Source organism: Leuresthes tenuis, unplaced genomic scaffold (genome assembly GCF_036924035.1).
Source record: "Leuresthes tenuis unplaced genomic scaffold, fLeuTen1.0.hap1 SCAF_14, whole genome shotgun sequence".
NCBI classification, from domain to species: Eukaryota; Metazoa; Chordata; class Actinopteri; order Atheriniformes; family Atherinopsidae; genus Leuresthes; species Leuresthes tenuis.
In genome coordinates, this window is record NW_027325368.1 from 23670566 (window position 1) to 23696284 (window position 25719).

General features: G+C 38.7%; 2 protein-coding genes across 2 annotated transcripts in view; one reads left to right on the top strand and one right to left on the bottom strand.

The window, feature by feature from the left end:
- The window catches only part of LOC140269397 (BMP/retinoic acid-inducible neural-specific protein 3-like), a 28942-nt gene extending 19288 nt beyond the window's left edge, over nt 1–9654 (bottom strand). The window contains exons 1-3 of the mRNA XM_072364461.1: nt 9215–9654; nt 8781–9066; nt 2665–2867 (exon numbers count right to left, since the gene is read on the bottom strand). Coding sequence (XP_072220562.1) covers nt 2665–2867; nt 8781–9034 — 457 coding nt within the window. The 5' untranslated portion in view covers nt 9035–9066; nt 9215–9654. The remainder of the gene's footprint in view (nt 1–2664; nt 2868–8780; nt 9067–9214) is intronic.
- The window catches only part of LOC140269003 (regulator of G-protein signaling 21-like), a 281430-nt gene that overhangs the window by 168796 nt on the left and 86915 nt on the right, over nt 1–25719 (top strand). The window lies entirely within an intron of this gene.

Below are 25719 nucleotides of genomic sequence, written 5' to 3' on the forward strand. Positions count from 1 at the left end.
TAAAGGCTAAAATATTGGGGGAAAAAAATCCAGTTTCTCTGGTTTCAGTCGGAGGAGGGATAAGCAAACTTGATGTACGAGTTCACAGAAGCTGCACTTCATCCTAAATCCTCCCTTCTGTTTAATGGTATGTGAAAGTCTCGTGTCCAAACACATCAATCTACTTGAACTGGCCCTATTCTCAAACTGCTTCTTCATAAGTAGCACTCATATACCCCTTTTTTAACCAAAGCAGTGTTTTTCAGTGTTTTCAGTGTTGGTCAGAACATAAATAACCGGTTCTAGTTTCGGCTCTGGAGCTGAACCAGCACAGCTATTGTTTTGAAGGAAAAAAAACAAAAAAGCTTCACTCCACACAGGGGGATATTTGTTGCTGCAGCTAAACATCTGCACTTTACTCATGGGTAAACATATCCCTCCGAAACATGTTCCAGTGAACTGACTTCTTTAAAGTTGTGATATAAAAAACAGACTTTTTACTTTCAGATGTGACTTTGTGCCAAGTTGATTTAACATGTCAAAATCTTTAATTGACTAATAATACAGAAAATATCTAATACTTTGATTATATTTCTACTAATTTCTGATTTTAAGATAAATGTTACCCTGAGCAGTTGTGACACATCGTGAGGAACAACAGTCATTAGGTAAATACACTGGCATTTGCCATTGCTTTCAAGAGCAATTCTCTTTTTTTCCATTTTTAATTTTTGTTTGCATGTAGGAAAGGTCAAAGAAAATCACTGTCATTGTCCTTTCTTTGGTACATGTGACTTGGGACATAGAGTTTATTGAGCTCTTTTAACATGAAGGAGACATATTGGGGGAAAAAAAACAACTTTTTCTTTGCTTGAGTGTATATCTTGGTGTCTGAAATCACTACTGCAAACTGAAAAACACAATTTTGTTTCAGGGGATCTAGGTCTGAAACAATCTTTTTCAGTGAGCAGTTCAGATTGCAGTGATTTCCACAGCTCAGAGAGAAAAAAATCCCAGGCCTGTCATCTATATCTCCACCCAAAATCAAGTTCAAATCATGCTGTAGTTGCTGTATCTTGGAACATGGAGGTTTAAGATCTTTTGCTCTTTTTTTTTTCTTTGATATTAACAGCAAATTCTCGTCAGCAGTTATACTTTCAACTTAAAAAGAAATACGCTTATGATGCTCTATCAGAGCTTTCTTTAATGTTTTATATTCAGACTGGTCGAAATGTAGATAGATACTATGAGCCTATTTAGATTAGATTAGATTAGATTAGATTAGATTAGATTAGATTAGATTAGATTAGATTTCCCTTTATTGTCCCACAATGGGGACATTCACAATACATTAACTGTATGCGCTATCTGTCAGTCATTGCTTTAATGGTCGTTAAGTTTATTTGTGTTCAAATTTAGAACAGATCTCTATTCAAACACACCCTGCAGATGAGAGAACTTGAGTAGAGTTGAGTGGGCGATAACACATGAAACCAACTGCTAAAAAAGAGCTGTAAATTCACGTTTAAAAGGGAAGTGCTGTATTGTATAGCTGTGGTATTTTAACCAAATCATGGCACATATATTCCATTAAGAACTCTGGAAAGTGTGTTGACTCATGAAAAATAGGTTTAATACAAGTTGTTTGGGCCTACTGTAACTCTAACAACATCTTAAAAGTCATGCTGCCCACCCCCCTCTAAGCCAACATCCTTCCTGACAGGCTGACATTTTTTGTCAAGGCTTCCTAAAATGGTTACAAGGGAAGGTTGTAAAAATAAATAACAGAGGAAACTGGAAACCAACAGCTGTGTTCTATGATTAAGGTACATGTTTTGTTGATGGATCTATCAACTATGGCCTCACATGACTTCTAACCTTTTTTTCCAGATGGAGTAAAGTCAAAATTCCAACAACTATTCAAGGTCCTGTCAAGTAAGCAGAAGCACAGGTCGAATTAAACAAATAGCACGATGAAAAGACATTTCTCTTGAAACTGAACATCCACTCAAAGCAACATTTTTCAAGATCAATATAAAGTCAGCTGTATGAGTTTCACTGTCTTACCTGAGTTATTAGTCTTTCCCTTAAATACACGGTTTGTTTCTCTGATTTCCAAAATATTTGCATTCAAACGGTATGTTACTGTTTTTATTAGTTTACACTTGATTTATAGTTTGTATTTTTTGTCATGATATTTGTGGGAATATGATGAAAGTAATTAGTATTCTGATCATCACAAGAAACTCCTTTTGATTAAATTAACAATATTTTCTCTTTCCAGCACTCTTTTAAAAACCACAACCTCTAATTAGGTGGACTTTGTAATAATGCGTAATCAAAGAAAGACATGACACTTGCCAATAAATTCATAATAATAAATTTTAAATAATACAACGGTGAAGATTTTTTTCCAGAAACCATGCTGTTTTGACAGTACAACAAAAATATTGAATCTGTCTTTTCTCTGCTTTCTCCAAATTATTTGTTGTATGCTAAATCAGAGCAATTTGATGAGCTTTGTGAGCCAAACTACACTAACCCAGAAAGAAATATTATATGCTTTGTTGCTTGGAAAGCAACAGACGGTAAAACAAGTGTCCCATATGCTAGAGAAATAGAACAAAATCACATTAGACGCTATGCGAATCAGGCTTGCTTTGAAGCTGAGCAGACTCTCTGTACCTCCCAGAGTGGCAGAGAGAAGGAGATGAGTGCCATATTTCTTGATTAGACTCTCTGTAATCATCTGGAGGGTTGGCCGCCTCCCCAGCTGGCGGATAGTGTGCATGAAGTCAGGGTCGAGGGGAAGAGCCAAGCCACCGCTGCCACCAAAACTGTCTCGCTTCTCTACCGCCAGGCTGTTGACCTTCCATCGACCAAATTCCCTGGAAACACAACAAAGCACACATACTCACACATAGGCTTTTTCAAACAAGTGTGGGGCTTCTTTTGTCTTATTCATTTGTTTCATATTGCACCAAAATGCTTTGCCATGTGTTTGGGTCAGCATGTAGATTTCTTTACAACAGTAAGCTCTGTTATAATACCTGCAGAATGTGGTTCAGCATTGTCTTGCTGAAATTAGCAAGACTTTCCCAAAATATATGTGGCCTGCATGGCACCATATGTTTCACCAAACCTTTACAAAACCTGCCATTGCATATGTGCAAAGTTTGGTGCAATAATGCAACCCCAAACCATCATGGTTGCTGGCTGTTGAGCTGCGTACTGATAACCATCTGAATAGCTCATCTTCTTTGCGGTTTCTAAAAAGAAGCCTGTTTTGTTTTTTTACCTAAATATCTGTCATCTGATGAGATTGTTCTCATTTATGCAGAGAATTGCCAGCTATAATCTTTTTTGAAGAATATGCAACCTTAAATGGTACATAAATAAGAAGAACTGTATGTAAGGTGTTAAAATAGTCTCCATTAGTGCAACTAAAGAATTATGATCCTTTTCTAACCCTAATCAAATAGTTTCATTGCCTAAACTCTACCAGGAAGTGACATAAGTGATTTAAAAGTTTGCTCTAATTTCATTATAAGACCGTAACTTCGAAAAAAAGTTTTTCTATGCATCCCGTGGTTTAAAGCATAATGGCGTAATCAAAGCCCTTACCATCTATTTTTTTAGAGGACTGATTGTCGAAGAAAATCCTTTCTACTTAAGGGTAAGCGCAAATGAGGGATACGGTCATACTGGAGGATGGACTGGATTCAGTTTATTTATATAGCTCCAAATTACAGCAAACATCTTCTAAAGGCACTTCAAAGATACAAACCAATTCAAGGCAATTTGAATCAAGTTCATTGTAATACAATCATAATTCAATTCATTAAATTCCAAATTAATTCAATTCATACACAGAGAGCCAAAAGTAGCTTAGCTAAGAAAACCAACAGATTGCACTGAAACGTCTCTTTGGTCCAGTCTCCCATCCAGAGCATGTACACATGCATGTATTCTTTCTGTGGAAAGAGAAAACTCCCTTTTAACAGGAAGAAACCTCTGGCAGAACCAGACTCAGGAAGGGTGGCCATCCGCCTCGACCAGCTGGGGTTTGAGAAAACAAGAGAGGATGACAAACACCATAACAGCAGATCAGGGATACCTGCTGAAGTATACAAGAGGACTTCAGATTCTGACTGGAAGAATTAGATACTTCATACAAGCAGTTGCAGTCTTTTTGTGTCAGGGACATAGTAATTCTGGAATCTTGAATATTGCAGCTTGGTGCTTTCTGAGTCATTTTCCTCTGTACTACTACGACTTGGATTAGCAGAAATTGGATGTATGAACTTCACTTGAATTTCAACTCCTTTCTCTTAGTGTTTTAACCTGAAGTGTTTCCCCCAGCAGCTGGTTAGCCTGCCAGTCATTTTGCTATTTTAATGAATTGAAAATGTGAGCACATTTTTGGCTTTTGAACAGAGGGAGGCTAATTGTTTCCCAATTGCCATTTTTTATCCTTAGAAAAATTATTCTGCTTCTGGCAGCAGCTCTACATTTGAGTAAAACATGAAAGGGGTATTGTTGTCAGCAAACTACCAGCACTCGTTTTAAAGATAATTATTAAATAGAATAGGAAATATAATTGAAGAGAGATTACAACTGGGAAATGGGGATGTTTTTAAATTATGCCCTGCTGAGTATGATTTCAGTCTTATAACCACTTGATCACAGGGTGTGGTATTCAGGTGTTCAGGATGGTAGAAACCATGTCAATCAGCAAAGATTTGCATCACATCACCTTGGAATCAATTTCTTTGTCATCATTCAAATGCTTTTTTTCTCTTCAGAAAAAACTATGAAGATATATACTCAACCAATTTCTACTCATCACTTGATAACTGCAGAATTCCATCTACAGAGTACTAGGGTTCCTACTAGTATGTGCAGGAATTGCTTTAAAGAAAACCCTGCAACGTATTGAGATGCGACGCTGTGAGTCCCAGAGCAACAGAAAGAAGTGAAACCAAAATAAAGTTCCACATCATCAACTGTCATCATTTGTTATCTCATGCCCTTTGGACACAAGTTTTGCTGAACTAGAGATCCTTGTAAAGCTTCTCCCTGTGTCTGTCCTCTTATACAGTACCAGTTCATGCATCTTTCCCACAGCACTGCCTGCCACTGTACCTGTACCTCTCTCTCACTCTCCTTCTGGGAGGACATCAAATCACTGCCGTGCGAAAAACGACCAGCAGAGAAATAATTGGGGAACTGGGACAGTGTGGAGTGTGTCATTACAGGCAATCATCGTAACAAGAGGACAGGCTGAGTGTCAATCTCCGCTAGACAGATGGGTGTTTAGCCAACAGCTATTCTATCAGCATGCACATGTGGAAAACAGGAGCTATGATGGGGTGGGGCTGTTGCAAGCAAGAGGGCTTACTTTATGTAAAAAAAAAAACAGGCAGTGATAAACAGGGATGGAAATAACTTTTAGGAATGAAGGACTATAAACTATAAAAGGAGCAGCCAAGGGGAGAAAACTGACAGCTTAATCACATTCTGCCACATGACTGGCAGCCATGTGTTGTTCACTGTGGTGTCACAACTATTGCAGTAGTCAGTGGGGAGGAATGGCATTTAAGGCTATTTAAAAGGACATACCTATAGAAAAGTATCTACTACACTGTGTAAACAGTGTTAAGCATAGCTGTCATACTATCCAAAAGTCCTGAGCATCCCCTTTTAATTTCTTTTATTTAAAATTATGTCCCCATAGAGCCAGACTTTCTTGTAAAGTGGTCCTGAGCATTAGTTCTCCTGACTTTCTGAAGGTCTTTCAGGGTTTTTCTTTGGACATTGGCTGCTTTTTCACTAAATTTTCAGCTCAGTTCTTGTACCTGACCATTTTCAGAGGAATGTCATTTTTTTTTTGATTATCCAATTAAAACTGATCTGTGAATCATTTAAGCATTAAAAGGCACCTAACTCAGGAGATGAACCAATGTTTTGTCAAAACATGAAAGACAACTGCAGTAAGAACACAAATGGTATATTTGCACACTTAGCTGCCTGTCACACAGACATGTATTTTGCTCCCATTTATTTCATTGGCTCTACATTAAAAAGCCTACATAAAGACAAAACAGCATTTTTCACTAAAAATATACCTAAAATCAGCCAAAAACTTGAGAAATTGAGAAAACTAGACAAGTGGGCAAAAGAAGAAATGAGGGGCCTAAAAGACTATCTCCAGCAGATGAACAGTATCTGAAAGTGAGTCCTTCAGAAACAGGAAAAGATCCAGCAAAGACCTGGCACAGGACCTGAGAGATGCATCTGGAGCTTCAGGCGATCCGAGCCTCATCAGAAATGGTCTCCATGGAAGGGTGGCTGTCAAGAAGCCACTCTTAAGGAAGGGAAACAGGGAGAAAAGGCTGAGGTATGCTGAATGACACAAGAAGTGGACTGAAAATCAGTGGCAACAGGTCTTATGGAGGGATGAATCCTCCCCAGAGCCCGGACCTCAACATTATTGAAGCAGTGTGGGATCATCTTGACAGAGAACAGAACAAAAGGCAGCCGACATCCAAAGAAGAGCTTTGGAATGTCCTTCAAGAAACCTGGAAAAATATTCCTGAAGACTTCTTAAAGAAATGACAGAAAGCTTGTCTAAGAGGGTTCAGACTGTTGAAGAATGAAGGTGGTCACACCACTATATTTTCATCAATGTTTGCACACGATTGAATAAATTGCTGCATCTATTTTCTGTTTTTTGGCAGTATATGAAGAAATCCTTATTCCCGTCTTTGTATTATCTCTAAGAAAGGACTGTTTCAAATTAAGTGTCCTGTCAGAAGGTTTCTAACGCAGCTGGATTTAATTTAAGTGTCATCTTTAACATTTTTAATACATCATCCTAAAAACAGTCACAGAGTTGAAAATGTGACCAGGCAGCTTACAGGAAACAGGAGTGATTGCCATAAGGTAAAAGACCCTCAAGAGGAGATGAGTAGAATAGATAAAACTGATATTGGTCACACTTTACAGCCCAGCTGTCTGTATCTTTCTAAGTGCCTGATTTTCTACTAGTTATAGAAAAATATAGGCCTTAAAGTTAAGGGACTCTTGGGAGGTCGGTGGAGCTGGACCACTGGAAAAAATAAATAAACACTATTCATTTGTCACTAAGAGTTAAACACCACAGCCTAATACATTACTGAGGGAGGATAATGGAGTAATTGATTTATTCGCCATAGATGCGCACTTCCACTTAAATAAATACTTGGCAATGGCCACCACAGAATAAGAATTTCTCACCAAATTTTACAAGACGGAAAGATTACACACACATTAACTACCTTACTGTATTAAATGCTGAAAGATGGAAGGTCTGACTTTACACAGTTCAATAGACTCCGTAACAGTTGCAGAGATATATATTGTGAGATTATTTACTCAAAAGCTGCCAGACGCTGCCGCAGGAAGTCAACGAAGGAATACACACCCTGTCATGATGCTTCAAAATGACTTCTGCTCCAGGGTTCATTACAGCATCAGCAATCACGTCATGAAAAATCCTGAATCAAAACTTGTGCTTGCAAAGAATAAATGCTTGCTTTTATCCTAATGGGTGATCAGTTTGCAGTCAGAATGCTTAATGTCAAGAGCAAAGGACACACTGCTCATCGCTCCAGTAGTTTTTCAAATTTGCTCATTACGTCGTATTAAATTTTGTGCAGATGTAATACCTGTGAGGGTAATCCTAAGAATGCAGGCTTTCACTGTCAACATTACAGCAGATGTTCTTACTGAGAAGTTGCTGTCTGACCTGCAGCGCCAAGGCACATTAACCTGCAGCGTACATGGTAGGGTTAAAGTCTTGAACCACCCATAATTTCTTTAAATAATTGAAGGAAAACAAGAAATCTGTGCAGTGGTTTATTGAAACGTTTAAACATGAATGGAGATACAGTATAAAAGGCAAAAGCATTGTTTGTACAATTCTAACAAGCTCGTCAATATTTGGTACGAGCACTTTTATTCTTCAACACCGCCTGAACCCACTACCCTTCTGTCATTTCTTCAAGGGGTCTTCAGGAATAGTTCTCCAGGCTTCCTGAAGGACATCCTAAAACTCTTCTTTGGATGTTGGCTGCTTTTTGTTTTGGTCTTAGTAAAGATGATTCATCATGTCTTCAATAATGTTGAGATCTAGTCTTTGGGGAGGATTCATCACTCCATAAGATCTGTTGCCACTGGCTTAAGTCCTGCTCTTATGTAAATTGGCATAGCCTACCACAGCCTTTTCTCCCTGTTTCCCATCCTTTCAGGCTGATGATTTCCGATGAGGCTTCAGTGAACAGTAGATGGATCAACAGAAGAGTCAGATGCATCTCTCAGGTCCTGTGTCAGGTCTTTGCTGGATCTTTTCTTATTTTGCTAAGTTGTCTGTTATGTGTAGACATAACATTGCTTCTTCCCTTTTTTCCTACTTGAACAACTCAACAAACAAACACCCGTTTCTCTAGAAATCCTCAGGCTGAAAATGATAAAGCAGCAAATATGCTGAAAAAGCGTCCAATGTCCAAAGAAAAAAAACTTTGAAAGACCTTCAGAAAGTCTAAAAAAAACTTCAGGACTACTTCAAAATATTTAATTTAAAAGAACATTTGGCTGCTTTGAAGCAAAATGTAAAGAAATGTGTGGGGGTTCAAGACTTTGCACAATAGTGTACATGAATCAAACGAAATTCTGCAGACGCTCATATCCCATAAAAAACTCCATAAAGACATACATACTCACAAAAATTGAATAGTAGCCTACGCACATATAGGTCTTACCTATATATCTTGTAACGGGTGCTGAAGCCCTGTTGGTACCTCTCCAGAGCCTCCGTGAACTCCAGTGACTGGTGGAAGGGCCCTTTATCCGACAGCAGCCACTCCAGGGACCCGGGGGCGCCGTCGCCTTTTCCGGCTACTGCGGCTCCAGCGACCGGTACTCTGGAGGTCCATCCCCAGCAGAGCCAAAGGCTGAGAGCCACCCCCTCCCATAGTAGAGACAGCCGCTTATGACTGATTCTCTGACAGCTCATGCTTCACCCAGCGACACCTCATTCTCTCCGGACTTAGATGAGGAAAAATATTACAGATGGAGTAAGTCGGGCGGATATGAAGGATTGTCGAACAGTATCATTTCAATCCATTCCAGAAGTAATAGTCAAATCTCACGCAAGGCGTTTCTATCTTGTAGGCTACACTGAAGAGACACTCACCTGATTTTTCAACAACAACCAAAGGCGCTTTGACTGTTAGTGAGCCCCTCTGATCCCGCAAAATGTGCGAGTAAAACCTTTACGGTGATCCGTCCAAATGAAATGATAAGTAAAGAGTCCCGTCTTTCAAGCCCCACTCCACCAACTTGTTCTCTGTTTTGACTCAACTTCAGTTCGGCAGACGGTCCTCCAGCATCCGCGCGTGCAGGCGCTCTCCGGTGAGAAGTTGCAGCAGCATAAACGCCGACACAACGGAGTTCATGCTGAGGACGTCCGCGCGCTCCGAGACATTTCCACAGCGAGAAAGATGCATTTCATCACCCTGAGTTAAATCCCTTTGCTGTCCTTAAAGTTGCTGCTTGGTAATAAAAATCTCGTCATATTCTACGAGAGGGCTCTCATTTCTCTCCTTTTGCCGTGTGAGCTGGTGAATGATTGAACGCCCGCTTCAACAAAGAGAGCTTTTCTTCCTCACTTTCTCTCTCTTTTCTCAAGTGAGATAGGAAGAGGGCGAGCAAGTGCAGCTTGATGAGGGTAACATATACAGTGAATAAGATCACCGTGTGCTGAAGTTCAGGAAAGAGGGTGGATGATGATGCATCAGGACCAGCGTTACCTTCCATAAATCCACATTATTTGCTTTCACAGCTGTCAGAGAATGTTGCTTATTTAAAGCCTTAAACGGAGTCTCCTAATGGGCTAATTATCTTCCGGTGCCCCCTCTTCTATTATTGTCCCGTGCCACTGCTTCACCGCCTGCAGCTTGCATAACAAAATGATCCAACCTCTCCTTATGACATGCACGTTTGTGTCAAAACTGCATGCCATTACCAGGGAACAGGTTCGTGTGATCCAAGTTCAGTCAGGCTGCCCTCCCCAAAGCATCGTAAATTAGGCAAATAATGCGATTTCTCCACCTAAAAGAGAGCTTAAAGTCAAAATTATGCAAAATAAATCTTTGACCTGTAACTTGTAAATAATGCAGTTTAAACCCTCAAAACATTTTCCGAGTGGATTCTTACTCATAGTGGCATTTTTTCAGGCTGTGAAGGTCGGGTCTGATGCTGATTTGGGATTTTTGTCCCCAAGCCTTCCCTGCAGCAACCTCAAAGATACTTGAGGCAATCTTACTCAAACGCAAAAGCTGGGTAATGCTAGTGGGAAGTTGTCATAAACTTTAAAATGAGTTGAGAGGAAATCAGGGACATAGAGTGTGTTTGACGGTGGAGTGAACAGGCGCATCTCTTAAGCTCTAAACTCTACAACCAGAAGTTGTTTTATGTTGGTGCTGTCAAACTTAATGTTTGCCAGGAGAGACTTTGTCTCATCTTGTCTTTATGTTTGTCATTCACTTTAAATCCTGATTGCCAAAGACCTTGCAGTGTTAAATGGGCTGCATGGAGTGCGCCTGGAAGGAGTTGAATCAATAGTCTGTTTCCATCGATTTCCCTCTTAGCTTTATTGTTATTTGGCAATGCCCTCTCAGGGTGCCGGTGGTTGTTCTTTCCAAGTTATGACGATTTGTCAGTCCAGTAATGAGGAGGTCACATCTTCAAAGCATAAGTATCTGTTGTCACTGACAGTTCTGCTGGCAGACGTCTGGATTGTCTCAGTAATCTGAAGCTCTTTGAAATTTAAAGCAGGAGGCAGTTTTCTTGTTATCTGCCAAAAGGAGGATGATTTGCTTCTCCAGGTTGCTCACTTTGACATTTGGGACATGCACAATGATAGAAAGGTCTGCATTTGCCTTTACAACAAAAGAAATGCATTAAATATTCCAGCTAGTAATTTGTGTGGATAAGGAATAGGAGATAGAAGCTAAATGAGCTTTTCCCTCTGGGCTACTGACTGTTATAGTCTCTTGAAATCTGGGTCTTTGTTGTCTGTGTGTGCTGTAATTGAAAAGTTCCATCCCCCCAATAGTTTCTTTCCTTCTTTCACTGTTTTTCTTTTGTCTTTCTATCCCAGTCCGAAATGCTCAACTTCCCTTCCACCACCTTATCCTCTCTCAAGTCTCTCTATCTTTTTCTGCTTCTTTACTTTTGCTCTCAACATATTCTCCGTTATCTCTTGACTCTCTTTCCCCACTCGGCCGCCCGCTGAGCTTTAGGATGAATGTAGGGGATTTTTGATCATCAACCTTCCGCTGAATCAACCTCCTTCAGCAGATGAGAAAGGGGCGGAGGAACTTCGAATAAGTCCAGGAAGATGATGTGAAAGAGGCTGACGTGTCAGTGGTGTTAATGTGCCTGAAAACAAATGCCTCAAGCCTGATAACGTGTGATGTGCCAAAGTAATCACAAGTCAAGAATGACGCTGTGATTTCCTCCCACAGGAAGAGAGGAGAATGAGATTCAAATGTACGTTATATGACTTGAAGGATTTGGCATGAAGAGGGACCATCTCTGTGAATGTCAAGCTTGGCACCATCTCTGTTGAAATTATTTAAAATTATTAATCTTTCTCAAGAAGCCCTGTCATATTCCAAAGAGTTCTACACACTTCTCTCTGTTTCAGCAGATAACACTCTGTAGCCTCCCACCTCAGGCGAAAAAAGAGTTGTACTGAGTAATTACTTCTTCTGAACCTTTTTTTTTTTCCTGTGAAAAAAAATTAGTTTTACATGATGGGCACAATGTAAAGCAGATCATGGCCATGCTGTGCTCATTGTTCTTTGAAAACCTCTCCAAAATGGAAAGGCAATGGAACTTGGCAGGTGGTGAATGTGAAAGTGCAAACAAAATGGGGAGAATGATTATGAGGTCTTGGCTGTGCTAATTCCATTTAAGTCGGGAATGAAGACAGCGATTGGACTGAAACCCGTCTAGTGTGGGTAATTGGACTGGCTTTGCAGGAAAGATGTTTGGAATCGACACGGTAAATACCCCCACGCTGTCAGGGGAATGTGAGGGGGCTGAGACACATTAGCAATCATCTCAGCACAGTAACTATGATCTCAATGCTGAGATTTTATCAATACCAATAAATACATTTGACTAGATCTCCTGTATAGCCTCTTGATTTTTAGTAAACTATTTTTCTCAGTTGTGACTTTTCTCTTGCTTTTCACCGTTGGAGCAGTAAAAAACTGATGAAAAGTGCATGTGACAGAAAAATTGTGTATTTTTGTGGTTTCTCAGATCTGCCTGGTTGAGCACTCCTCAGCTCTCTTGGTTATTCAGGTCAGAGAACATAAATGTCCAAGTCTTTGTCAAAGCTTTGGCTTGTGTGGCCCAGCTGCTATTTTTTCCTCCTCGCAGTACATGCCCTTTCATTCTTGAGTCACTCTGGAGCATTGGAGGGCTGACCTAGAATACTGAAAGCCTGTCACACCACAGGACATGAACATCTGCACAGAGAAAAGGTAACTAAACAGTAACACCACACAATAAGTAACTGTGCATCTCTATCATTAATCAGCCTCACGACAGCAGCACTGTTGAATGCACTTGAACATTTCACATCCAAAATGTATGTATGTGTATGTATTTCATAGCCTTACTTGATCATTATTGACTGCTGAAGTTTTATCTGTTGCTCGTGTATTTTTCATAGACCTTAATATAATTTTCCAGCATGTTTATTTGTTAAAAATCCACTTAGATGCATCCTATTTTACTAAAGCGACAATATGCATATGTTACACCGATTTTCTTTCTAAATAAATGAAATAGCCAAAGTAATCCAATTCTGAGGATTTGGAAATTGCTTGCCCATAGTACAAAGAAATGTTAAAAGCTATACTAAGCTACCCAACAGCTGGTTAGCTTAGCATAACTTTGCATCAACATGGGGCTCAATCCAAAGGGAAAGAAAAGAAAAAATCATTTGTAGTACAGGCTGCTATTAACCCAAAACCTCACAAGTTATTATCTTGTATCGCTTTCTCTTTTGCCTAAAAACTATAAGCATAAACCAAAGAATTTCTGGTTGTGGTTCTGCAAATAGCCCAAATGAAAAAATCTAACTCTATTGACATTGCAATAGCATCAGCCACGAGTACTGAAATGTTGAATAAACATTTTGATTGATATTGATTTTTTTCAACCATAAATAAAAAAATTTCAATATTCATTGAACTGTCATCTACAAAGTCAGCACGAGTTACATTTCGGTTGATTTATTGTAGAGGTTAGTGAAGCAATCATTCAATTATCATCTCAAATGCATTTTATCTCTATTTTTCTCCAATTCAAAATTCAAACAAGGTTATATTCAATTCCCTTTTGTGCTCAGCATGTAGCCCAATACAAATAATTAATAATTAATGAAATACCTTTTCAAAGAGCTTACCTGAATGAAAAAAATGAAAAGAAACAGGTCTTTAACATTTAGATTTAGATCTGGAAATGTGAAATGACATTTACAACTTTACACTATTATTGCTGTCTTTAATTGTTAAAGGTATTATCTTTGTTGTTCTCTGGTCACCTGATACCACTTCTTTTTTGCTGTTTCTCTGAAGACCTGGAAGTTGCTAATAATCCATTCAAACTGATGGGCTGCTGCTGAAAAAGACAAGATATAACAAACAAAACCAAAATAAATAATTAAGATAAAAATGAGAAGATAGTGATGATATATCAAAGTCCTAAAAGTGGCATGCTTTTTTGTTGCTGTGCTTTTCTGTTATGTTGTTGTTTTGCTTTGTTTGCTCTTAAGATCTAAAGGAAAATGTTCCACTTCACTGCCACCCTGTAACAAATAACATTTGAGGTCACTGACTCCCAGCTGGTTGAAGCAGTCTTGTTCTGCCTGAGGTTTCCTGTTGTTAAAAGGGAGTTTTTCTTTCCACCATCGCCTTGTTCATGCTCAGGAGGGTGATCGAATCCCAGCACAATTTCCATGCAATCTGTTGGTTTCTGTAGCTGAGCAACTTTAAAAAAAAATAAAACAAATTGACTTAATATGAATTGGACAAATTTGGAATTGAATTAATCTGAGTTGATTGGATTATGTAATTTGATTATATTACAGTTAAGTGGATTGTGATTGGTTTGAATTAGACTGTATCTTTGAAGTGCCTTGAGATGTATTATACACACACACACATATATATAAAAAACTGAATTGAATTGAATATTTAAACAAAGTTGTCACATATAATCACAGATGATATATAACTTTGTATCATGGACAAAGTTTACCTTCGAATGTCAGATTTAGAAAAGTGCAAGAGATGGCAAAGCAATATTTTTCCTTGTTCTCAACTGAACTCAACATAGGAGAGAGGGAAGACACTAACTCCACCTTTTCTGGTAGAGACATGATACAGACACCTTATTTAAATATCTGTAATAACCCCTCCAGGTTTGCTTAAAAATTTGCACAAAATAGATGTTTTTTCATAGAAACAGTAAAAGTAAAAGTAATTAAAGAAAAAGTCTCATTTCAAATTATCGCATCTCAAAATAGTCTTGTTTTGGCTGTAAAGCATGGTTGGTTCTTCTTTCAGTAAACAGACTACTGTAATTCCTCAATAAGTTACAAACACTGTCATAGGAACTTGTCCTTTTATGACAATGTGCATGGGCCAGTTTTCAATTAGACTAGTGATGGTTCAATTGGAAAGAAACTTCAGTTGAAAGTTTGCTAGCTCAATCTCAACTGCCCCAGTCTATATATTGAAGTATATTTGGGAAAGATAATGAAACCCCACATTGCCCCCACTTCTGAGCTGCTTTGGGTGAAAGCGTCTTTTAAATGAGTTAAAAGAGGTAGACTCCTAAAGTGCTAATTGCTTGTGGACTGTCTGTGCCACTGCTTCAATTATTGGCATCTGAAAACCAAAGTTAGCCTATTAGAAGTAAGACTTATTGAAACTTTGGTCATTTTAATTGAATGACTGAATTACAGAGAAGAGAGAGGGTGTTAATGGTGTCTATGAGCAGTGAGTCAACTTTGAAAGACAACAAAAACAGCATGTAACTACACTGGCAGATTTCTGGTTATTGTGTTAGCATAATGAGCAGCCTGTTACACTTTAGATATTTGTTCCAATGGGCATTAAATTGAGCAAAGCAATATGCTGTGTAAACATGGAGTCCCAAATGGACCAATCACAGCTGTTTTCTTCTGCGGCGCCGTAATGCCAGCACACTCAAATTTTGACATAAGGGTTGTGTGAGATTTCATGTGCGGGGATGGTAGGGTTGGATAGCCTAAGACATTATGTTGCATTTGCCTTCTGCTTTGTGCCAGGTCCCATTTGTATCTGTTTTTTTGCCTATTCTTACTACCTGCACCTATACATTGTGTATACCAATCCAGCCAAATTCCCAAAGAAGCTGCTTTCTTTCAGATATTTTCTTTTGCCAGACAGCAAAAGGAGTCTGAAACAGTGACTGAAAAATGACCTGTTAAGACAACACTCATGGTCACTTTTTCAAGCATTAACACCAGCTGCTCTTGTCTGACAAAAACCTATAGAACTGCAGCGTCTTCTGACTCCATAACAATCCAGAGATCTTAAAGATTTGATCTTGTGAGATCACCTCCAAGAGAAAAAGTTACAAGCAACAGAACGTTTCCACTGTTTTTTTGTTACACAATTCAAATTCCTAATGTACCACGAGGAAAACCATGCACATGCACTAGCAGCTCACAGGCACTGCTATCTTTAAAGGATCAGCAGGTGTCAGAATCATCTTCTTATGCTACAGTGTCATTTTATGACTTTTACAGAAAGAGAAAATGGATTTGTGGTGCGAGAGTGTGTGAAAATTGTGAATCACTTCAAAGCATAACTCGAAAGCTGTGCCCTTCAGAAGAGGAGCATGTCAGGCTTCGTAGAAGCTTCAGCAAAGGTTACAATGTAGGGTACAAGGCAACAAAGTATGTTCTGTGTTAATCTGATGCTCAGCCATTAATCCCTTTTAACACTGTGACATGGAGCATTGAGTAAACCCTGTTAAAATACAATTGCATATTTTCTATACTTTAGTTTTAAAGCCAAAACAGTTAAGTTAGAAAAAGGTAGAGCCAGGCTATTTGTTGCTCCTGTCTCAAGTTTTTATGCTAAGCTAGGCTATAACCAGCCGACACTATTTATTAGCCATTGGGGTGGAATCAGTCTCCACATTTATGTCTCCTCAAAAGAGATAGCAGAAATAGTCATAAACAATTTTATTGTGCTGGTTTATAAATTTATTTAGAAGAATTTATATGCAGAATTTATGTGCAGAGGTAACCTTTAAAACTGTATATTAGCAAAATGTGGAAATGTGAGTTTACTTTAACATTGCCATCATAGCAAAGAGAAGATTGTGAGGGAAAAGAGTAAAAAGAATCTGAACTACATAAACTGAAATTATGGAAATGAAGGTTTCTTGCCGGAATGTCAGCGCAAAACACGAGGACACCAAAGGACTACTTAGTAACTTTTAGACACTTTTAAATTCACAGGAGTCTTCTGCTCCTTATATATTTATATCATGTTATCCTTATTCAGACGTTTACTGAATTTAAAGAATAATGAAATGTTCTTTTGAAGCCATTTAAATTGCCACTTTTTTGTTTCGTAGCAAACGTTTTCATGAGGAACTGATGTAATGTAATTCACAAGTTCTCTGAAATATGCCTGCATGTTTCCTTGACCAGTTAATGAGAACAGTAACTGAGTCTCAAAATGGTCCCATTTTGTTGTAATTACATGCAAGACACCCAGATCAATGTAAGAAGAACCCTATTGGAATATTTGTTCCTGTAAAGCTTTGAAAGTTCGTTGGATTAAAAGTAAAAAAAACAAGTTTTTTTTTTCTCTTAATAGGAACATTGAGCAGTGACCTCGAACTTTGGCTGAGCATCAAGATTGATTATTTGAGTGTTTCCTTCACAATGGAAATTCAGAACTTGTCAAATATGACAAAGAAAAAAAGTATCAATCTTTTCTTGGAGATTATTCTGTATCGGAGCACTGGTGCAAAGCAGCCTTTGATGGTATTAATGATTTCCTTTCACTCTCAGGCTCTTGAGTTCTTGGCTTAGTCAAAAATGAAAGATTATTTAAAAAAGGCATAATAGCAGTAGCTTATAATTGTTGCATTCAGATTCAAAGGTATTTCCTTCACTACCACATGCCTAAAAATGTGTTTTGGTATATTGAAACTTATGAAAGAGAACAATGTGCTATTTCTTCTGCTTCTCTTTTATCTTTTACTGCAGCATTGAGAGAAACCTAAATTCAGGATTTTTGCGGTCAGGTGGCTAAAAAATAGGTCTTGTAGCTATTTTCTATGGACAGTTTTGATGCAATAGATTATCTTCAAAATACAGAGAATTTCTTATCAATCATATGCATATTCAATTATAATCAAACATGCTTGAAATATTTGTTTTATATTGACCAAACTGAACCTCTAAAATTCAAGTAAACATGTTAATCTAACTGTATTGAATGAAATCAAAGCTCTCAAAACTACACTCACAGACCCAGTTAATTGGGGTTTATATTGCTTCTGCTTGTATACACTCAACTAGACTCAAGTGGGCTTAGGCGCTCAGCACATGCTCTAAAGTGTCATCTTTTTGCATCTTTTTCTAAAAACAGTAATATGTAAATGTATACTAATACAGTCAATTCTTCTAAAGATGCTCTCGTCCAAATATTTTTCAGTGTGGACCAGCCCAATAAGACCATGGGTCAACTTGTGGTTGTTTAAAGGTGACATATTATGTAAAAATCACTTTTTCTTGGGAATATCATGGGAGCATATATTTTGGTGTCTGAAGTCAGCAGCAAGTAAAAATCTCCCCAAAACATAACTGGCATTTCGTTCGTACCACTTTGTTTGAAAGTCTTCCTCGAGTTCATCTGAACTGACTAGCATGCCCCTTCTACCACAAGCCTCAGAGAATACAAGAGCCCCGTGGATAACTTCTTAGTATGACTTAGGCTGTTTTACGGAAAGGGTGTTAAAACAGGGTTAAGAGAGTGACAACCTTGCAACCATCAGGTATTTTCACTGAAGCTTGTCTCATACATCTCAATAAGACCTCAGTGTCAAATAGTTAAATAAGGGAATAATGTGACACCTTTAAACAATTTCCAATTTCACAATTGTTGCTCTACTCGAATAAAAGCCTTTTTTATATATAACCACAGCAATATCTGACCAAATCTCCATTCAAGTAACTTACTGACAACATCTGTGCAATTAATTCAGCTACACTTGCATGTATAATGCACCAAATCTTCAACATAGAGTTAGAAGCAGCTGAATCTCTTGAATGTTTTTTTCATACACACAGCATGACAGCATCGGACATATCGCAATCAATAAACTGCCCCTGTGTGTGTATACTGGGACCAGGAGAGTCAAGTCCAATAAATTGGCCAAATTCAGCTTTAACCATAGCTAGACCTAACTGTGCAGATAACTGTGCTGTATGTTGTTGCTCTGGTAGCTGTACGTTTGATGCTGCTTAAACTTCTTTTCTGCTTTTAATGTCAACTTGAAATTTGATTGAGATCAGTAATTCACGAGAATGGATGTCCTGTGTGCATTCATACGGCAATGAAGCAATCTGTAATAACAATACATAGCTCTGTTTCGACAATAACAAAAGCACACTCTTCAGAATATGATGTTCGCAGAAATCGATTTCAGATGTGTTACAAGTGAATTTTTATACCCAAGAGAAAATTAAGGAAAAAAGAAAGAAACAAGCAACCATTTTGAGGTAGTTAAGAAGCAAAAATCATTAACTACAGCTCTCTGAAAACATGGTTGGAGGCAATGATTGAATACGTTAAATCAAGCAAAAACACCAGAATAGTTCATTAACATATTACCTAAAATATGTGAAGGTAGGTAATAAAAGTTTATTATACTCAGGGGACTTTTGAAAGTTTGAATCATTCTGAATCATTACTTTTCTAAGCTGCAACTGTGAAACAAATGAACTTGCACATTACTTGCTGGGCTGCTCTATTGATTGACACAGTTGCTCTCAGAAACAGCGTTGTGCTTGTCAAGTAGTTCAGTCAGACACATTTAGAGACACAGACTGAGCCACTAAGGATTACTGGACGGTCTGTTCAAGACACCATTGTCATATGGGAGAATAAAGTCGTCATTTGGTTGTTATATAAGATGAATGTTGGGAGTGTTCTATCTGACAGGCTCTTGATGCTCCTCATGCATCATAAATACTTATAATCTGTTTTTGTGAGAGTCTGCACTTTGCAGAGCTTGGGCGAATATGTAATGATCCCTCGGTCGGTGGCACATTACCACGTGAAAAGAAAACACGAGTGTTTTGCGAGGGCAATGCAATTCTATTACATTACATCAGGTCTAAACCAAACAGCTGCTAATATTTCTATCCTCACTGTGCACCAAGCTGTGTACACACTCTGAAACGTGTTGCATTGTTTCTAAATAAACCTGTTTGTTAATTCTCCAAAACACCTCCAAACCTTTTCCCTGTACAGGTCCCTGAAACAAAGAATGACCTTCAGCTCTCATCAGACAATGCTGTGTTGCTAATTACTTGAGACTAATTTGCCAAAATTTCCTCTGCAGGAGACACACCAAGTGGATATGGAATAATGTAGCAAGGTCAGACTCATCCTGTATCACTTTTATGTGATTTTGATGCCCTTTGGATGAAGTAGGAAAGTAAATGTTAAAAGCACTATGTAGCCATGTGAGTTAAAAGCATAGATGTTGAGTGTGCACAACCATGTGGGTGACAGCATTTGTTAGTCCACCATTCACATCAAAATGATTTATCAAGGCCACTAAAATATTTGTTGTATATACTGTGTGTGAACATTCCACCAGATGAATGGGCTTAACATAATCCCTGTGGTGATTTTCTTGTGGCACCATTAGCTTGACCTTTACAGCTTTTGGTCATGCATGTTGGCTGTATTTCTACTAAATTAGGCACACATTCATACAGTGCAAAAACAGTGCAAAAATGCACTTTGTTCTCACTGCTAATAAACAAATATTAGCATGTTAATATACTAACATGTGTACACGATGAAACCATGGGAACAGAGTGAAAACAGGTTGACAATTTCTTTACTGCACTGCACATATCTGTTTTATGTATGCATAACTACGCCCCTTCTGGTGAGGGAAAACAGAGAAAGTCTGTCCTTTGACTTGAAAAATGACTTTGTTTCTCTAGGTTTTATGCTTTTATGTTGAAGCATTTTTATGCTTCAAGAGTGACCCCCCCCCCCCTTTTATTACTTAAATTATAATTAATGTTGTTGTTATTAATAACTACTCTGCTCATGGGAGACATGCTTGTTTCCTGCCGTTTCCAAAGCGCCAGAGAAATTTATATTCTAATTTTTTTTCAGTTTGAGAAATACACTGTGGCGGGTGTACGTGACAAAAGACCGAAAAGCGTGACTGTCACGCTCAATGCGTGAGACTTGAGAGCCCTGTTTTTTAAAATGTATTTTCTTTGCCACTGTCTTCAGTAGAGGCTGACTGTAGGAACAACAAACTTTTTGGGGTGAATATTTTAAAGTTAGTGCCAAGCAGGGCTGGTTCTAGGCAGGCATATATGAGGGGGCAGTCAGAAATGTGAAGGGGGCATCATGCATTCACATCAGGCTCCAGCACTTTTGTTTCTGTGCTTACAGTAACAATATTTTCTTCATGGAATTAGGTTGTTAGCTATGTGTCCAACCCCAACCTGGAGAAGTGGATTGCACTTTGTCAGGTCACTTCTCAAACTGAACAGAAGCCATGCTTGCTGATGGTAAAAGTGTAGTTAAGCTAGCTGCTGTCTCTGATGTACTAGCAGTAGCATCATTGCTATTACTATCAGTACAGGCAGGAGCAGCACTACGCTTCCTAAAATCTCTGAAAAATGGATGCATCACACAGCATTAACTTTCTCTTTGTGCGCTGCTGGAAGCTGGAGTGGAAAATAAGTAAGCTGGCTTTGTAAAATACACTGTGGTTATATGAAACAAAACAGTGCAGAAGTACAGCCCGGGGTCTGTCACGGGTCATTTGTCCTCAGTCTGTTACCTGCACTGGATGTCGACACTCATCTCTGTGCTTGTGTGACTGAGAAACCCCCCCCCAAAATTTGGCAGAGCTTCTTCAAAGTCTTACCGCGACGTGCTGAAACCTGACACTACACAGTTATGCTACGTCTTGGCTCACTGCATACTACCAGTGTTTGGATGCATACTGGGGGCTGGGGGGAAAGGGTGTGTGCAGGGCCAGGGTGGCACTCATTTTCAGCCCTGGAGTTTCATGCCTCAGGCCGGCCCACTTTAGATCACGACCTATTATTAAAATCATGTAATTATAACCTTATATTTGATATGGAAAACACATTTTGACTTAACCAATTAAGATATTTTCAGTGGCAAAATATGCAGGTTTATTTCATATTACTTTCATCCTATTCCCTTTCAGTTGTGGGCTTTGTGTATTTACTATCTTACTTTTAATGATAAAAAATATAACAGGTCACTACTATCATTTGGGTATAGAAAGTGGTTATGTTGGAACTAATGATTGCTTGTTCACACACTCTGTTACAACAGCTGACCTGTTCCTTCCATACTGACAGAAGCAGTCCCCTCATCCCTACTGGATCCTGGTTGTGCTTCTGACACTAATTCACATTTTAAAAATGTTCACAACTCTCAGCACAAATCTCCCCGTTTTACAAAGCCTTCTGATCAATTTAGGTCAGTTTCATTAACGTAGTGCTGAATCATCGAGCATCTCAGGACACTTTTCATATAGAGCAGGTCTACACCATACTTTTCATTATATTAATTCTAATAATATTCACTCAATGAGGAATCCTACCTGCCCACTCTGGACTTGTGGGCTCATGGCTGGTGTTTGGTGCTGTATCTTCTGACAAAGTTTCCCAGTTATGTAGCGTCGCATCATACCCTTGCGGCCCCAACATCAGACCGACCCATTGGGAATTGTCCCCGGTTCTCCTGATTAGCCACTCTGGGCCTGGGTGTGTGTTTTGTGCAGCCTGTGAAGATACACATGCGGAGGGACAGAGAGATTAGAGGGAGCTGATACTGTATCTTGTCCCTTTTTCAGCGGATTTCTCTGCTACTGCAGTTAGTTTAGTCAACTTGTAATATATTATTTTGTGGTTATATTAAAATGTGCATTCTCAACTTCCAAAAATTTTGATTTGAGGGGACAATGCCCTCTGTTGCCCCTGCGTAGAGCCAGCCTTGGTGCCAACATAATAGCAAGAAATCACAACTAAACTGGAGGACACCACCGCCTGTGTACTACGCCGGTCATGGTTAGCACCTTCACAGCAAGAGGGTTCCTGCTTCGAATCCCAGCTGGGGCCTTTCTGTGTGGAGTTTGCATGTTCTCCTTGTGTATGCATGGATTCTCTCTGGGTACTCTTGCTTCCCACCGCCCAGACGGCAGTTTAATTGGTGACTCTAAACTGACCCTAGGAGCGAGTGTGAGCGTGAGTTTCCTGGAAAATTAATGTGCACATAAGTGATGGAGTCTTAAAAAGAAAAACTTATAATTAAAAGAATGATACTTTTTGAGGAGCTAAGTGATATTGGAGCTGTTGATAATGTTTGTTTCACATAATTTTTTTGCAAAACCGCTAACAGGAGTGAAGAGACGTGTGGTTTGTGCCAAATACACTTTATCCACATAGCTGCAGGTTGTCCAAATTAGTATGTAACTACTAAGCTTTAAATTAACAAAGTGATGGTGTAACGATAATGTTAATCCTTCCAAAACTATCCGCAACATCTCCTTATAGGTAGGCCATCTTCATCATCTATGCTGCTAGCATGAGCTACTGCTAAATGAAAAAAATTGACTGAAATATAAACTCTCTCAAATTATCTCTCAAATACTTACATTTTCCACGTGCAGACATTATGAGTTGGAAATGACCCGTGTTTGTTGCACAGTTTCTTTGCAAGTCCAGCGCTGAACTGAACCAAGTTGGCGAAACAGTGGGTGCTGTGGAGCGCCAGTGAGCTCAATAGGTTGAGCTGGCATCCCATATACAGAGGCTTAACCTCCTCAACACAGCTGTCCCCGGTTCGAAACTTGGCTTGGGGCCCTTTGCTGCATGTCCTTCCCCTCTCTCTCACTCTCTGTTCTATTTCCTGTCAAGCAACTTTCCAATAAAGGCCAATAGTGCTGGTAAAAAAATCCTTTAAAGAAAGGAAAGTAGGTGCTGCACAGTCTTTAGCTAACTTCTGCTGCAACATTGACCTAAAACATAGAGCCATGTTCCAGCAAGAGCTCTGTTGTCAACATTTTCATGCGAAAAGGGCTTCATCACTTGGTAAGGTTGAACAGAAGTGGTATAGGTGGGATGAACTTGACAATAAGCGCAAGTTTAAATAGAAAATCTGAAAGGCTTATTGAGTGAGATTTTTTTTAAACCTAGGGGGCCCAAAACAAAATTCCAGGGTGGCAAAAGTGATTTTTCCATTAAAAGTCCTCTTTAAATTTTACCCTTGACATGACAGTGACTGTGTGAGGAGGACAAACTACATAAGTGGAGGATGAAGGAGAGAGAATTTCTCACCTTTTATTTATTTGGAATGCCAGAGGTAGATGTTTTTTTAGAGCAGATTGATTGCCAAGAGGTGTTATTTTTAATTCACTGAGGGACATCTAAAATGACCTTGGAATACAAGGGAATACAGTTTATTTATTTTGTACTGTCACACAGAACCCTGATACAAAGGGCTTTAAAAGAAGAAAATAAAATCTGACAAGACAAATGTTAAACTTGGCATCACATAAAACCAGCTTTCTGCAACCCATCAATGTTTTGTTTTACTTTGTATCGTTTTCCTTCCTTTTTTTAAAGTTCACATTTGACCTTTTTGTGACCGATCCTGTGATCACTAATGAGAAGAGTCAAGGGATATTTACCACAAAATGGTTTTCTTATTCTTTCTATTGCATCGCATCCTATCAGTCTTGTGTGTTATCCACTGTCCAAAACCATGAAAGAAATTTGTGAAAATGTATGTGAAAGTAGATACTTAAAATGAATGGATTCATCAGTCTGTTAATTCAATGGCATTAAGTCATTCAGATATTGATCAAATTAAAGGACAACATCTCTACCTTCACTAGCTGCTAGTTGTCAGGTGAGAAGTTGCCCCACCACACAAAACGGTGAAGTTAGTTTTCTAATAATGTGTCATTTAGACATAAAATTTCACACAAAGCTGACAAACAAGTAGCACTGTAATAAATGGAGGGGGATGGGAGTTGCTGAAACAGCTGATGGTACTACAGGCAGCAGAAGGTTCAGCTGCATGTAGCGAATATGATTATAATAGATGTTGCAAGTCATCAATGTACGCTAGGTGCAACCATAGTGTAGAAATGTGTGCACAAGGTGTTATTTATTCATCTGATAAATCTCATCTGAACAGCTGATCATATGTATGAATGAACCCAGTGCTGCTCGATGTGCCCGTCCAGAGCGTGTGATGGTAAATTTTATGTCTCAGGACTGAAAGACTCTCCAATCCACATTAACCATTTGTATCACCCAGACACGCTAATTGTTTTAAACTATTTACCTCTTAATTAACACTCAGACAAGATAATTGTTTTAACCTCCTGTTTCTTAATTATCATCAAGACTGCATCCGAGCGTCACACTTGTGTTGTGTTGAAACTGATATCGTATATGTTACAATGTCTGCCCAAATCAGGTTTCTATTGCAAAATGTGACTGAAAAGCACCAATCAGGGTATTCATGACACTGATGTGTTTAGTTGGAGAGTTTATTAAAGTAGGCTGAATTAGCAATAATCCTGCCAAAATCAGAGCCAAATATAATCAACAACTTGAAAAGACGAGTTAGCAGGATCCCCATGATGCTAATGGCCCATATGTTTGTAGAACAAACAAGTGGTGCCTTTGTTGTTAGTAAATGACCTATTTGGTCATTATTGAAATGAGATGTTTGCATCACGGAAGTTCAGCGATCACTTGCCAACCCAGCCATCAGTGCTTTTTGAGACCTTTTCTGGAAAACCTCATTCTTATTTGTACTGCTGTGTAAATCGGGCCTAATGTATGCCAGCAGCCTAGAGTTCAGATACAGAGCTGAAAGCTCAGCTGTTCATTCAAATTCTTCACACTTTTGAATTCAATTGATTGAAAAAGTTCCTAATACTTCAGTAGCCATCTGCTTAGTCTGCTTGCTGTAAAATAAAGAGTTTTAGCCAGGTGTGTCAAGTGTATGGAAGAAACCTGCTCCTCTCATCACTATGGTTCTGTTGGGCAATATCAAACCCATTTTCCCAGTTTGTATCTTGCAGCATAAATTCTCATATTCTATCTTTGCAGTAATATAATATATATTTGCATTTTGAGACACGTTTCATATCCACAATAAACTAAATACAAAAGGTTGCTATCACATTGAAATTAATTGAATTAAAGGATAATATGGAAGGAAAGTCGTCCTGTCCTTGTAACACCAATCTGTAAGATCACTGTAGTTCTTTAAAAATCAAATTGGCTGA